Genomic DNA, 15,507 nt, shown 5'->3' on the forward strand with positions numbered 1-15,507 from the left:
TAAGACCTGCACAAAAGTAAATGTCAAATCTATGTGTTTTTTCTATGTGTATTGTTGGCAACTGGGGTATTTTATATTTACTCATAAATTCAATCTTTTAGTTTTTCCCTTAGATTATAAAAAATAAAAAATCTAGATGACTGCAGCAGGAGTTCCCAAGACCCCCTTCTGCTGACTGTCCCAGCAGCTTTGTCAACAAATATGGGTTAGAAATTTATCACAATGTCTGCCCTCACTGTGAGGAACCGCCTGCAGGAAGTTTTCAGATTTAAAGAACGAGCTCTTCTCCCTGAGTTCAAAGTAGTTGGTACTGTGAAACATGACTCTATTGGGAGTTGTTAAGGCTTTGAATTAGTTTCTGTCAGTATGGCATTTAAATTGTATGCCCCCATCTCTCCCTTGCTTGCTTTTGTCTTTCAAATTCTTGCTCTTCCTCTCTTCCTCATCTTCTTTCTAAATGCATCTTTCCTGATGTGTAAGTCCCGCCATGTTCTTAGCTTGGTTTCCCTCCTATCTCAGCAGGATGTCATGATAAAATAAAGGCTACAGGCTTAGCCTGTGAATGTCTAACCTTGTAAAGAACACCATATGTGATCAGTTCCCATGTTAAAGTGGTCTTGCTGAACTTGTGAACTATGTATATGTGTGAATGTGAGTGTGGCTTGAAGGCACAGTGCCCTGAGGGGGTCACAGTAAAACCACTCAGCAGAGGGATAAATAACCTCCATTTTCGGTCATTACCCCTTTGTTGTCTTTCACTACCTCAATTTCTCCATGATTCCGGAAGGAGGGCTTTCTATTCATCTATTTTTAATGCCTCTTGTTTTCATTTGTGGAAAGGGTGCAGTCTAAGCTTTGTGCTTTTCCTCACCCCCTAAAAATAAAACACCCTTAATATCATCCACTACCTGCAACCCTCCATCAACTCATCTCCCCTCTCTTTGCCTCCGGAGGGGTGTATGTAAGTATGTAATGGTGTGTGGGAAATAGAGCCCGTTCATCTTTGTGTGTGTGTATTTATGTGACCAGAGTGTGTTCGCGCGTGTGTGGCTATGTAGGAAAAACAACTCATCTCCTTACTCATCTCCTCCCGGAACAAATGCTTCCTGAGTGAATTTTGCTTTCAGAGGCACAATCTCCCCTCCAACAATAGCGCTCCCATTTTAAAGATACCACATACACCAACTTCCACACATACATAAATTTCACAGATAACAAGAACATTTGCGCTGGCCTTCTGCTTGCCCTAGTTAAGAGGACATAATGTTCACTGCTCCTCAACATGTGTGAGAAGGAAAAAACATTGGTGTCATGTCAAGAATGACATTAGCAGAGCAGTGAAGTAGAAGGAGGGCAAGAAATGCAATACATTTGTGCGTGTGAGTGTGTGTGTGTGTGTGCGTGGTGGGATGGGGGTGGAGGGTGGGTGTTATGGGTGAGTGAGTTTTCTGTGTTTCTTACTAGTGAAGCTGAGAATGTGTGTCTTTTACTGTGTATGAGTTCTGTGTGTATTGTACATATTGTATTTCATTCCAGCTCAGTTTGGATTGAATCATTTTGCATTTTTTTACTTGTATTACTTTAATATAAGCAAATGGCCATTAGAGATTTCATTTTGCTGAGAGCCAATATCCTTTTCTTTTTAAATGGAAGCACCCTAGAAGTCTATGAGTTAAATTGTGTATTTGCAAAATCCATGATCGGCTCTGTGCTGCCTCTGCTGCACCCCATCCCACCTCTGTCTGCATTTTTTTGCCCCTTTTCACCTTTAAATCTGTAAAAACTGGCATTTAAATAAACAAACACTGGTGCAATGCAGCACTGGCTCAATTTCAAAGAGATATTTTTTATTTTACGTAGCTATTCTGTGTGTTATTTAGCATCTGTACTGTCTGATGTTTCTTTTATATTGTGTTGCATTTTATCTCTAGTGTCACTTTGAGTTGCCTTGTTGTAGCATGGTGCTATACATATGCTAAAGTGCTGGACCACCATGAGTTCACAAAACATTTTCAGTGCCTCTGTTTTTGGCCTTGGTTCTGCTGTTGTGTGGAATATTAGTGGAGAATTTCATGCCAGTCTTCTAAAATAAATTTCTTCCTTTGGCAATCTGATGATGGTGTTGGAGAACTCTTGCCAACATGCTCAAAATCTTTCACAGATGTTGAAGTAGCTTGGGATCTGGTAATACTGACAGCTAAAACATGATTCACATCACATTTATGCTCAGTAACCCATTCAGTGATTCTTTTTGTCACTAAAAGGGGCAACTGTAATGTTTCTCCTCTAAATTATTCATTTTTCCCTTTTAACTTGTTGCCTCTCTGTGACTACTGTTGGAAACTGAATGCAGACTGTGCACCGTAGATACTGCATACATGCAAATTGTTTTCATCTTTCACACACGCTTATTTTTTTGCATAGAAACTGTGTTCTGTGTATGTGTTCATGGTTTAGTGGATCTAAACAGCCTCCCTGCAGAGTTGGTCTGGTCAAATTGCCACTGAGCCGTTTAAGATGCCCCATAGGTCACGCCTTGTCTCTTCTTGTCAGTGCATGCAGGTAACATCATGTAATGTATCCCTCCTCTCACTATAACCCAATGGCCTGGGGTTTTGGCACAACTTCTGATCGGTGTGTGCAGCAGGGCACGGGCCATCCTGTCTCCTAATTGAATTATCGGAGTGCAAAAACAGGCATCAGACGGGATTCATGTCAGACTTGCCCCAGAGCATCCAGCCAGCCAGCTAGGCAGGCAGGCGCTGGTTATTCAGGGAAAGACAAGCACAGTGTGTGCATGTGAGTCCATGTGGTAAGAGCAGAAATGTGTGTCTCTTTGTGTATGAATGCAAGTCAGAGCCTTTGTGCATTTGTGTGAATGTGTGTGCAGTAAGGCTCCAAAAAGAGCACTTTAATTTCCGTCTCAGAGGAAAGTGTGATTGAACACAAACCCTTTCGCCAGTGGGTCAAAACAGTCACACACTACAACAACACAAGAGAAGATAAAAAAAGGAGAAGCCTTATTTTGTTCTTCATTTTTCCCTCTAATCTATCTTCATACAAGCCTTTCTCTGATTTTTATTTTGTTTCGTCATACATTTAAATTTTTTTCCCTTTTCCACTTATTTTATACTGAACATGATATAGTAATTTTCTCTTTTTTCCATCAATTTATAGGTAATGGGAGGTTGACATTTTAGCAAATATAGGGTATTTGATTTTGCTTTCTCATGAGGATCTGGGTTTCTGGTCATCCTTGTGTGTGTGTGTGTGTGTGTGTGTGTGTGTGTGTGTGTGTGTGTGTGTGTGTGTGTGTGTGTGTGTGTGTGTGTGTGTGTGTGTGTGCGTGTGTGCATGCGTTGTAGTGTTGTGGACCATCTGGCCATAGACAGACCTGACTATGGATACAATCACAACAGATTAGAATGAGGTGGAAGGGAAAGCTCCTTTTCTCCCCTTCATTTAACTCGTCCCTCCTTGTCTGCTTTGCTTCATTAAGCTGCTCCACTTCTTCACTTTGTGTATTTGTGTGTGTGCATGTGTGTGCATATGAGAGTGATTGTGTGCTTGTGTGTACAAACACTTAAACATCTGTGTGTGCGCGTGCCACGCTTTTTGAAGTGTCAAAAAGTGTAATTATCTTGCATTGGTCAGTAATTGAGAACAACTCACCTATTGACTGCTTATGGTGCATGTTTAGCTCCTGAGGCTGTCGTTGACATCATGACTAACCTGCTGGATGTTAATCCTCACTGGATTGGAATGCAACTAACAGTGATGCTAACGAGTGTTAACACTCTGATGATTAAAAAGATTAATAAGGCTAATGGGTAAAAAGCAGCATCAGTTTAGATTGAAGCAGTGACACAAGCAGACACAGGATGGATGGGGGAAATGGGGTGGGGGTGGGTGGGTGCACACAAAGGATGGCGCTGAGTGAGAAAGTGTGTGTTTGGATTCGCCTCATCTTTTCAAGTCTGTTTGGCACTCATTCACCATGAGTGGCTGTGACCCCAGTTTTGGCATGCAGTGAGAGTAAGCTGCATGAATGAGAGTTGGAATGCCTGCATATGTGTGGCTGCTCATATGCATTATATCTCACTGGGTCTATGCTGCTCTGTATGTGTGACTGTATGTGTATGTTCAAAACGGGCTCGGCGTGAAAGGCGCTAAGTACGAGTCACCTAGGGAATGATTTGAACAAATCATCTCATGTCTCTTCAGCTCCACGGTGACGTAGCTGCTGCAGAGCTTTTCTGTCCTCTTCACTGGACTGTTGAGCGGGGGGTGGGGGTGCGGGGAGCGAGGGGGGTTGCATGAGGACTGAATGTGTCTTAGTGACAGACTGATTCCCCGTTGTTAAAATGTGTATTCACAAGATGAGGCGTGCGGGGCGCTTCAGGCAAGACGAAAAAGCGGCACAAATTGACCTTGATGGGATGTCGTGGTGAGAGAAGTGGATTTTGGCCATTTTCTTTTATCTTTCGCCCCGGAGTAGTAATGGCCGCTGTTATACTTTTAATTCCTGAAGTCATAGTTATCGATGTTACTGGACATTGAAATGATGTATGTTTCAAGATGTTTTGTGGCTGACTCATATTTTCTCTAGCAATTTTTACAGCACTTTCAGTCCTCACTGCAGCCTCACAAACTGTGCAGTCAACGTCTTAAAGGTGTTGTTTATTCATCTAATAGGTGCCAGCTTTTGCAAAAACTTTAATAATTGTAAATATAATTCATAAATAATGTTGCCTGATGTACCATCCCTTTTTTTTCTTCAATTGATATAGGGGTAGGAAAGAAATGCTGTTATGCAGCTGCCTAATAATAATGGATTTACATGCCATATAATTTGAGACCATGTATTTTATTATGGATTAATGCTTTGATGAATTGTGGTGTTTAATGATCAAAATAATTAGGAAAAGCTGCTACATTTTTCAAGATAAACTGTGGATCTGTGGTCCAGAGTTTTATATAAGACGGCAAGAGAAAGAGGACAGTGCAAAGTCAGATCAGTTAAAGTTAAAAAGTTAAAAAAGAAATTAAGTTACAAGTTTTGAACTAATTAGGAAGCAACTGTTCAAAGATACAACATGTGTCTTGTATCTTTGAACAGATCTTGAGAGCGAAGATTTAACTGCAAGTCAGATTAAAGTAACGCAGTTGTTTGATTCAACTAAAAGGAAGCAAACAGGAAACAACAGTAAGTGACCAATTAACAACATGTATCCATAAATTACTGGACAAAAGCAAAGTGTGTGCAATGTTGCCCATCTGAATGTTTTGTTTCAATTTTTTGGCTGGAAAAAAAAAGCAGCGGTGGCTATTTGGAATCCATTTGTTTATAGAAGAAAAAATAAACTTAATGGGTCATGCTTGTACACACAGATAGGGGATTTGCAGGTCACATTTTGAAAATGGAATTCCACATGTGCAGAAATGTTATTTAGGGTAATAGTACACCCTTTGTTGTCATGGTAGCACTTTTCCATTGAAGATTTCAAATTAATTTTAAGAGTACAGTACATGTCTTAAATTGTGAAGTTTAGAAACAAGGATTCCCATTTTTTCTGGGTTGACTGTGTCTTGTAGTCATGGTTACGTCAGTTTTCATAGATTTGGTGGAACAGTACTGAACAGATATGTGGGAGAAACAGCTCAGGGAGAGAAGAAAGAAAAATCAGTAAATGTTATCTGTGGTAACAAAACTGAGTAAATATGTTTCTAATATTGCAAACTGTGAATATTTAATAATTTAATATTTGGTTCAATTTACCTTTAAATGATATGACTATGTTCATTGACGAAGCTGCTGTTGAAATGTAATGTGAGTTCTTGTAACAAGCAGATGACAAACATTGGTGTGTTTTGTCATTGATTCATCGATGGGTGAAGACATGAAAGTCCATAGATATGTCTGGTGGTGTACAATGTTTATTTATATATTTTTTATAATATATTATAATAATATATTATATCTACTTTTGACTGACTGTATGAACAGAACATTAAGTTACAAATGAATGTTTTGGCCATATGTTTATCTGTCTTAGTCATCTTGTAACTTTTTCAGAGTTAATTTTATTGCATTTAGTCATGCTAGTGCTTATTATGGCACCCTCACTGTCAATCAGGTTTAACTGCACTGATGTGTATATATTTGTTTGATTCTATTCTCCTTTTTTGATTAAAACTGTTTCAAAGATTTGAGTACAACTGATCAATTCAAGTCTATGGGAATTTCTAAAGCCAAAGCTAGTGATGCTGATTGTGCTGAACTGTGAGGAGTTGCTATTATTCTTCCTACTTTAGAGCCCTGTAAGTCAAAGCTTTTCAATCCAACCATCTTTATTAGAGATAATGTGATAACAGTGTCCTGTCTGTAACTGAACAAATGATATTATTCGTATTTCATAAGATTAAAAAAGCATAAAACAAAAATGAACTACAACATGAACACTAGAATTAAGCCTTCCTTTTTGTTACCCTAATAAAGTGAACGTTTCTATTTTATGTATTCCCCACAATAATCTTGTACTTTTTTTCCATCCCATAACTAGTTTTCATTCAGAAACAATTAATATCCTACAAACCAGTGTTTACAGAGCTGCAAATAACACTGCACAGGGCTAAAAAGAGACGAGAACAGTGAGTCAACATAATAGATGTACTAAACAGGCACTTTCTCTTTAATGGTGTCAATAAATAGCCACATCGCCATCTAGTGACATTTAGAGGGAATATGAGCTTCAAAACTGGCATTTGAAGTCATACTTGCAGCTGCTTTGTGCAGTATAGTGCTGACCTTGTGTATGTCATTGGGGATATAAACATCCATTCAGGTATTCTACACACAGACAAGGTGTACAAACAAATGCACATATCTATCTTGTTCTTTCTCCCAGACACTCACAAAAATACACACACCAACACACATAAGTTCCAAATATCTACTTAAAAGTGACTTTGTACACAGAGTATGAACTGCAGCTTTTGTCCACAGAAATCACACTTAGTCAAAGAAAGCACACGGATGGTACTTGCAGAGCCAAAAAACTTATATTGATATTAATGTGCTGCATGCATAAAGTTAGCCAGATAAAAACATGTGGGTAAACAAAAATAGGAGCTTGCATAAACCCTTTTTTTGTGTTTGTTTTCATGTTTGTTTGTTGTTTACCTCTACAACAAAAACATTTTAAAACTCATTTTGGTTAAAGCTGTTGTACTGTTATAAAGTGGCTAGCCTCTAAGGCCTTCAATGCTTGTGTGTACAGAATCAGACACTAAGCCTGAGTTTTGATTGTAAAAAAATGCTGTTTTACATTTAAAAATACTTGACCTCCCCCCTGACCCTTACTCAAATCTTTATATTTAAAGGTATACATTAGCCACCCACAACATATCTTACATCCTATATATTTTCACTGCCAGTATGTATACTACAGTTTGCAGTTGTAGTACTCCCTGGCACTCTTGTTTGTACAAAGCTAACCTATAGACAAGTAAGTAACAAGATAATATTCTTCTGATGATAAAACTGAGCAAGTTATTTGTTTTATATGTATTTTAAATAACAGTTTAATAAAGAAATTATGTTTATTTTCATGTTTTTCCTGTAATATCACTGTGCCGACAGTTTGTCCAAGATGTGGTTAAGTAATAGTTAAATGAGATTAATTAAACACAATGTGAAATGCAACATTGTTACACTGAAAAAAAATCTTTTTATACTGACATCAAAGTTTCCACACAGTTATGAAACTCTGCACAAACCGCTTCCTGTCCTGTACGAGTGCATACACTAAAATGGGGGCTGAAGATGTTGACCATGCTGTTGACATTTACAGAGGTGGGAGCAGTTGTGGTTTCTGCAGGTCTATGCTTCTTGCTTGATGTTGCAGAGGGGTAGCTGTAAGCTGCGATGCTGACAATGCTTGCACTGCAAACACTGTTGCGAAAGTCAACTCATAGTTGCACTAACATACAACCACAACTAACATTTGCAAATAGGTTGTGAAATATAAATAGCTTCATTTCAGCCTGCCCCGCATTTAAGTTGTGATAAATGTTCAGCCTAGTTTAACCTCTTCAGGGACTGCTCTGCCACACCATTTCTGTTTACCACTCTGATGGGCGGCAATTTAAGTTTCAATTTTTTGAAATATATGCAGCATGGCATCATGCATTTTTTCCCTACTACAACAGAGCTCTTTGTACAGTATCTTTTAATCTTATTTATATTGTACTTTATTCTATTGTATATAGTATTTTATTCCTTTTGTATAGTTTACTATTGTATTATTGCTTACCCTATCCTATTGTGTTTTTGTTAACTTTTACTGCTCTTAAACTCGTACTTACTGCCATGACCAAAAAATTTGCCACGTGTGGGACTAGTAAAGATTATTTTATCTTATCATGTGAAAATCATTCTAGAAGTCAAAGAACAGTCAGAATTTACAAACCTATTTAAATATTCAGACATTATTTTATTAGTTATCACTTCTGTGAGCATGCCATGAAAAAAGTGGTCACATTGACATTTTTCTGCTGGCTGACGTAGAGTTAAACAAAAAATTTGGATCTACCTCGCTTTCAGGGACAAAGACCAATAAAAGCAAACTATTATTTAAGTTTAAAACAAAACCTTGATATTCAAAAGCATTTTTAGTTTTCAGCTTTATAAAAAATGTCCAGGAAATAGCCTTGGCTTGTTTCCATTTTCCTGAAAAATATTTTACCAGAACTCATAACAAAGTTAAGCTGTGAGTACATATCTCTGGTTCTCTATTGTGAGCCAGTTTAAAGTCTTTTGCATCTGGATGATGAGGAATAGTATAGTAATACTTCTCCTATTAATGTATTAATCCAAGGGGATGTCATAACAGACTGGTTGAATGAGTTTGAATTTGACACTGTTGGAGTTTTTGGAATTATTATTCAACCTGTCAAAATTAGTTTTTGTAAATAGACAGAAACCTAAATAAAACTGCTTGTGCTCAAGTCCCACTACAGGCTGTCAACCTAAATGCCTTAATAATACATTTATAAATGATTTTGCCACTTATCTGATTAAGATAACATTTACATTTGTTATGTTTGATCACATTTTTATTCTGTACACAAAGTTTTAAGTACTTGAATAACATGTAAAAATATTTGTAATGGTTAGGGTGGATGACAAAAAAGATATTATTACCAACAAATGACAACTACTTTCATCATATGTCCATTGTATATCAAATTCAATTGTATAACATGTTTGACTGGTAGGAAAGAGCTTCCTTAACCCTCTTTTGCTGACTGAACGAGATTTTCTGGTATAATTCATTATAGGTAATACTGTGCATAGCCATAATTAGCAAACTGATAGAGAATTAGCCTTTACTTAACACTTATTACTGCTAAAATGATCAAATTAAGAAGTAAATTGTAAACAGATTTATATATGCAAACAAGCTGTAACTTTACAAAAACCATCCAGATGTTTGTAGGTGATTTTTATACTTGTTTAAAAGACATTATAAGAAGGCAGATGGAAAAAAGGGTGGAGTATTCACACAACTGTGAATCTTTGTGTCTTGTTTCTCACACTGAATAGTTTTGTTTTTACTTTTTTACTTTCATTTGCACAAGCTGTTTGGTTGGCCAGCGATTCTCAGAAAAGTTTAGGTTTAGGAAAGAATTGTGGTCTAGATTGAAACAAGTCAGCTCATGACCCAGAGCCTTCTCACTATTGTTGCATCACATGCATCAAGAAATACACCAGTCTCTGAGACACCCACAGCTTTGACACTGAATAATAATTTTTAGTGCACCAATTTATGGCATAGGCATATTGTACATTTTAACATTACTGATCATTGGTAAATATTGTTTATTAGTAATAATTGTTTTAGTTAAAAATATTTTTTAACTAAAGCATTGTTTTTAACATTATATTAACAATATACTAAATCTGTGGAAGGCTGTCCCAATAAATATCTGTTCCAAAAGAAATAGCACCCTCTGGTGGACAGTGTCAGTTCATCAACTCCAAATGCCAGTAGAACCCAAGCAAATTGATATTGGAAGGATTTCAAAACCCAGCTCAGTTAGCTGAACTGTTTGATGTATTGCTTAATTAAAACTAAAACTTTTCAGCTATCTTTGTAATAGGGTCATAAACCTACAGATCATTCCTTCAATCATCATATTTTTGGAACAACTAGAACAAGTGCTTCTGACTGAATGTAAAAAGCATTAGTGATAGTTTGTCATTATAAATTTGAAATGAAATAACTGATTCTGGATAAATAGATCTTTAAAATTAATTACAGAAACTTGGTTAGAACAAATATTTACATATTTTTTCTGTATTATATATCAATTGCAAATGTCAGTTCCCTTGTTATAATACTTCATGTACTGAATTGCTTTAGAGGGTGGGGTGGAAGTGGGGGTGGTGGCTGTGGTGCGGGGGCACTGACCTCATTACTGACATCTAGAAAGTGTCACAGTTTTTCAAACAGGCTGACCTAGAAAAAATACCATAGGACCACAGCAAGCATAAAAATAAAGATGGCAGATCACATGATCAGATAGTCCTTGTCCAATCTGATAGTGCTTGAGAGCAAAGTCTATATAGAATGTAAAATTTAAAGGGTTAGTGCATGCTAAGCTGCTTCTGCATCCCAGTCTCTGGATTTCCTCCTTTTTCCTCTTTTTGGCTACTTTTTAAACTCACTGGCTGTAGGCTGAGTCACAGGGGGCTATATACAGGGTTTGAAGCTGCACTTCAGAGTCTGTGGCCATTTTGGTTTCCAATCAAAGCACCACAAGTTTTTGAGAGCTTGTCTATGCTATGCTATTGTTTATATTAAGTTTATGTTAGCTTGTTGTTTTGCTTGTTTCTCAGTAAATGATCAGTTTCATTGTTTTGTGTTAAGTTTGTGAAAAAAAGCCTGTAGAGGAGACAACCCATTTTTGTTTAATCACCACCCCTTTGTCATGTTTTTCCTTGAGTTGCTAGGAGCTCATTTGTAAGTTTAAAACGTTTTTTTGTGTATGTGTTTTGCGTGCGTTTTAACTAAAGGCTTTTGGTTTGGGTTTTTTTTTTCTTTTTGCTGATTTGACTCTTCAACAACTTTGAAAGCTCCTACAGCAGCAGCAGATTAATTAGCTTTTACCCATAAGAGTGGGTTTGTGATAACTCCTCTGTTCCAAAGGTTGAATGGGAATGCAATGTTCATAAAAAGGGTCATGCTGTTTCTGAGTGTTTAGCCTTAAAGCACAAGCACATCAAATGACAGCAAGCAGACAACATGGGTGGGGTTAATAGAAACCATTTAGCCCACTAAATAGTCAGCATGAAGACTTGAGGAATTTGCCTTTAACAAATAAACCAGAGGATGAACAACCTATTAAAATATCAGTGATATTGTTGGATTCTGGTCTTTATTAATGTGATATGCTTCCCTGCATACTCACTATAGTTCAGGTAAACGTTTCCTCTCTGGATAAATGCTACTTAGGTTTGCTGGCAATTCCTTTCTCTCAATCTTTCAAAGCCTGAACCTTTAAATAATTGCCAGAAAATTCTAAAGTTTTGAAAATGACGTGTTTATTATGACTTTTACCAAAACTCCAACCCTAGAAACACACGCACATACATTTAAACAAAACTGTTTACTCAGTGCATTCAATCTAAAATAGGAGAAACTTAAGTTGGTCACTTAAGTGACTGGAACTTATGAGTAATCAATGTGATTTAATTTATTAATACAAATCAAACTGAGTTCTTGAGGTTTCTATTATTTATTAGATTTATTTATCAGTTTATCTCAACTAGGCAGTCATACAAGTCATTTGTTCTTCTGTTATATTACCATTGTGGTTTAAGGACCACAAAATATCCCTTTATTTTAATTTTCATATTTATTTCCTATCCTATTCATAGGTCACGAGCAGTTGTCTAAGCATATCGTCACTGCATATCGTACTGTGTATGACTGTGTATGTGACAAATAAAATTTGAATTTGAATTTGAGAGGTCAGAAGTGAAATAAAAAAAAACATTTTTGATTCTTAATAGCATTAGTTTTTGGTTTCTTTTTCGTTTTCTCCAGTTTTGTTAGACTCAGGCAATAAAATAACTTGATAAGGCTAGGAAAAGATCATGGTTTGGCTCAAAACAGACCCTTTTACAGTATTTAGCACATTTTTTAAGGCTTGTTTTTTTGTGTTTCACCCAATCTAATACAATACAATACAATACAATTTTATTTATATAGCACATTTAAAAACCAGAGGTATGGCAAAGTGATTCACAGAACCAATTAAGAGCAATAATAAATAGAAATAAATAAAATAATAAAAATAAAATAATATACTGACAGGTGGGAGAGATAACTAATCAATAGTAAACCAGGCATAGTAGTAGTCACAAGCCGAAAGGCTGAAGGTTAAATCATTATAAACATTAATCAAAGCAAAAAACACAAGTTACAGTACACATAAAAGGCTAAATAAATACATTTTTAATGGAGATTTAAAAGATTGAATTGAATCAGACGTCTGATTTAATTCAATAGCAATCTAAAGATATTAAAGAACACTAATAAACTTGTAATATGCACCAGAGTTCAAAGAGATATCAAGACGAGTATCACAGATGAGAAATTTCTGCATGACAAGCCAATCACCGCTTTGACTTCCTTAAATGGAAACATCATGTGCATGATATATACACTATCTGTCTTTGAGCTCTCAACTATCATCACAGATGGCTGGGCTGCATGTGTTTGTGGTTGTTCTCTTGGGTAATTCTTAAGATAAGAGAATTTGATGTTTTTTAAGAATAATCAGTGTCTGCATTGTCATTCTTATTGTTGTTGTTGAGGGAATTTGTTTTTACCAGATGGGAATTCAAGTAAACTGCTTCACATTTCATTTTCTTATACCAATCTGTTTGTATTCCAGGAGTGGTCTCCTGTCAGAATTGGATTTCTGCATCAGAAGTGATAATCCATGCAGGACACAATATCACCCTCTATTGTGACTGCAAATTATCCTCTGGAGTATATATAGTATGGTACAGGGATTGTTCTCATGAGAACCAGCCATCTCTTCTTTTAAAACTGAAATATAATTCATGGGGAAATAACACATTTGACCTACTGAACCCCTTATCGCATTTTCAATTTGTGAGGAATTTTTCCTCTGAGTCCTATGACCTTATGATTTTAAACGTCACTGATTCTGATGAAGGCCTCTACTACTGTGGAACAGAACAACAACGGCTGGAGGATAAAGAATTCATCGTGCCCAGATTTATTTACACATATGGCAATGCCACAACAAGAATCATAATAGGTGAGTGTTTTTGTCAGGTTTTTCTTTTGTATGATATTTCATGTGATCTTAATTGATATGGAATTTGAGTGATGTTGTGCATCATAGTTTACCAGAACACTCAAGGAAATATTGTTTTTTAATATTTTTCAAAGAATTCTTACAAAATCAGAGACCCCTTGCTACTTACATGCAAACCATTTGGTATACATTTATTTTTCATATAATCACAGTATCACAAACCCCTGGGTTGTTTTTTCTTTTTACACTTCATTTCTGAAAAAAAAAGTTTCCAATTTGAAAAAAACAGTAGCGCAGTGCAGTTATCAAAATCAATCAACCCATGTCAAGAAATCAAAGGAAAAAGCCACAATTGTATAGCAGTAACAATTTTCAAAAAATGTCTATTCATTCTGCAAATAAAACTTAGCATGGGTTGTAACAGAAGATTGATAACAGCATGCATTTTATGATCATGGTCAAAGAAATCATGAAATTCCTTTATGAGATTAAAATACAATTAACCTACTTATTAGAGCTTTTTGTTTGATCCAGGTTTCAGCAAACATCACCAACCTCCTCAGAACTGTGACCTATGTTGGATGCTGCTACTCTCTCTTTGTCCAGTTTTTGCTGGCATCTCCTCACTCTTCTCCTCACTTCTGGTTTATCATCTATGTAGGAAAAGATTTATTAACTGTAAGTATTACTATTCATATGCCGTTCGTTTAAATCAAGAAACTCAGAATCAAAACATTTCTAATTTCAGTCCATTGTTTTGATTTTGTAACGTAATTTTTTTTCAAAGCTGAAGAACCTGAAGTTGACCAGATACATCCTAAAACAAGATGTCTAACAAGAATAAAGGTAATTTACAGAATGTTTTAACTTTATATTATACTACAGTAATAGCATTACAGTAGAACAAAATGGAGCTTCTAACAACAAACGTGACCTCTTAGGATGAAGATATGTGTTACGCTGCCCTGGAAATCCGTCAGGCATCGCAGAGGCAAAAGAAGAAAACACAGAGTTCTGACTTCTGCACATATTCTGCTATCAATATTTCTAAGGTGTAGAAAATTCTACACCTAAGTGTGAAGCTGTTTTGTGTGAAAGTGTGAAAACTTTTCAAATATGATTTGTTAATATTATAAATATTTTGCTGCAAGCTCCTCTGTTTCTGGTGATGCCAACCTTTACTGCAAATGGTTGAAAATGTACAGAAAATACATTTTTATTTCAGTAATTTTCTTGAATCGGTGTGAGTAATGGATATTTTTGTGGTTCAAAAAGGGACATTTTGGTTCTAAAATACTCTGCATGTGAAGGTTTTGTGTTTTTGTAGCTTCACTCTGAACCGAAATGTACACAAAAATATATATTTTTTAATTGAAATTGTTTTTATTACGATGTTTCAGGCTACATGTCATCTGGTTTGTAAGTGAATTGTTAATTACTTGGCGTTTTTTAGATGTTTTTAGAATATGCTTGCACTTTTTTAAATTAACAGAAAGGTAGGTTGCTATGTGCTTTTTTACTGGGCTGGCCAACTAGAAATTAAATTGGAATAAATCTATTACATAAAGCTTGACTGACGGTGCTGCCTTAAACCATAAAAACTAACAAAAAGAACTATAATGGTAGTTACGTTTTCTATCGACTTGTCTGACACATGACTGTTAACAGAGAGTCTTTTGATTCTTACTGGGATTATTTTAATGTCCATTTTATTCTTATTTTTCTCTGGTTAGGTTCAGTCAATGCAAAATACTTGGGAGGGGCTGGAAATACTTAGAACTTGGAAAGGGCTTAGTTCAAAGTACCTTTTCACAGGTTTTAGAAAAGCTCTTTTGCTCTGTTTTCTGTTTTATCAGTTGTTACTTTTTACTGGTAGAGTGGTTTTTACTGGTATAACCAGTAAAAACTATTGTTATAACTAGAGATGGACCGATCCGATATTACGTATCGGTATCGGTCCGATACTGACCTAAATTAGTGGATCGGATATCGGAGAGAAATAAAAAATATAATCCGATCCATTAAATATCAAAAAAGCACCTCACAAAACTTGCGACATGGCATAACTCGGCTCATAACCGTAGCACGTCGGAGCAGTATGCATCACGTGATATCTCTAAGAGTCTCACACCCCCCTGTGATGAGTCA

The 15,507-nt window shown here is 36.1% G+C and overlaps 1 protein-coding gene across 1 annotated transcript; it reads left to right on the forward strand.

Moving 5' to 3' along the window:
* The first annotated feature begins 222 nt into the window (after nt 1–222).
* On the forward strand, nt 223–14,417 carry LOC146707868 (uncharacterized). The gene is made up of 4 exons (XM_085460782.1): nt 223–307; nt 12,967–13,365; nt 13,894–14,073; nt 14,299–14,417. The coding sequence occupies exons 1-4, from the start codon at nt 223–225 to the stop codon at nt 14,415–14,417; spliced, it is 783 nt and encodes a 260-aa protein (XP_085316908.1).
* The last annotated feature ends 1,090 nt before the right edge of the window (nt 14,418–15,507 follow it).

This window comes from Copadichromis virginalis, linkage group LG6 (genome assembly GCF_057382275.1).
Source record: "Copadichromis virginalis isolate Kocher_CV1m ecotype Utaka linkage group LG6, C_Virginalis_male_GT1.1, whole genome shotgun sequence".
Lineage (NCBI taxonomy): Eukaryota > Metazoa > Chordata > Actinopteri > Cichliformes > Cichlidae > Copadichromis > Copadichromis virginalis.

Excerpts from the sequence above, each read along its gene's own strand:
- LOC146707868 (XM_085460782.1), top strand. The coding sequence starts at position 223 with ATGTCTGCCCTCACTGTGAGGAACCGCCTGCAGGAAGTTTTCAGATTT. Across the intron at positions 308-12,966 it reads CCCTGAGTTCAAAGTAGTTG|GAGTGGTCTCCTGTCAGAAT; the intron begins GTACTGTGAAAC and ends TTTGTATTCCAG. Across the intron at positions 14,074-14,298 it reads ATATGCCGTTCGTTTAAATC|AGGATGAAGATATGTGTTAC; the intron begins AAGAAACTCAGA and ends ACGTGACCTCTT.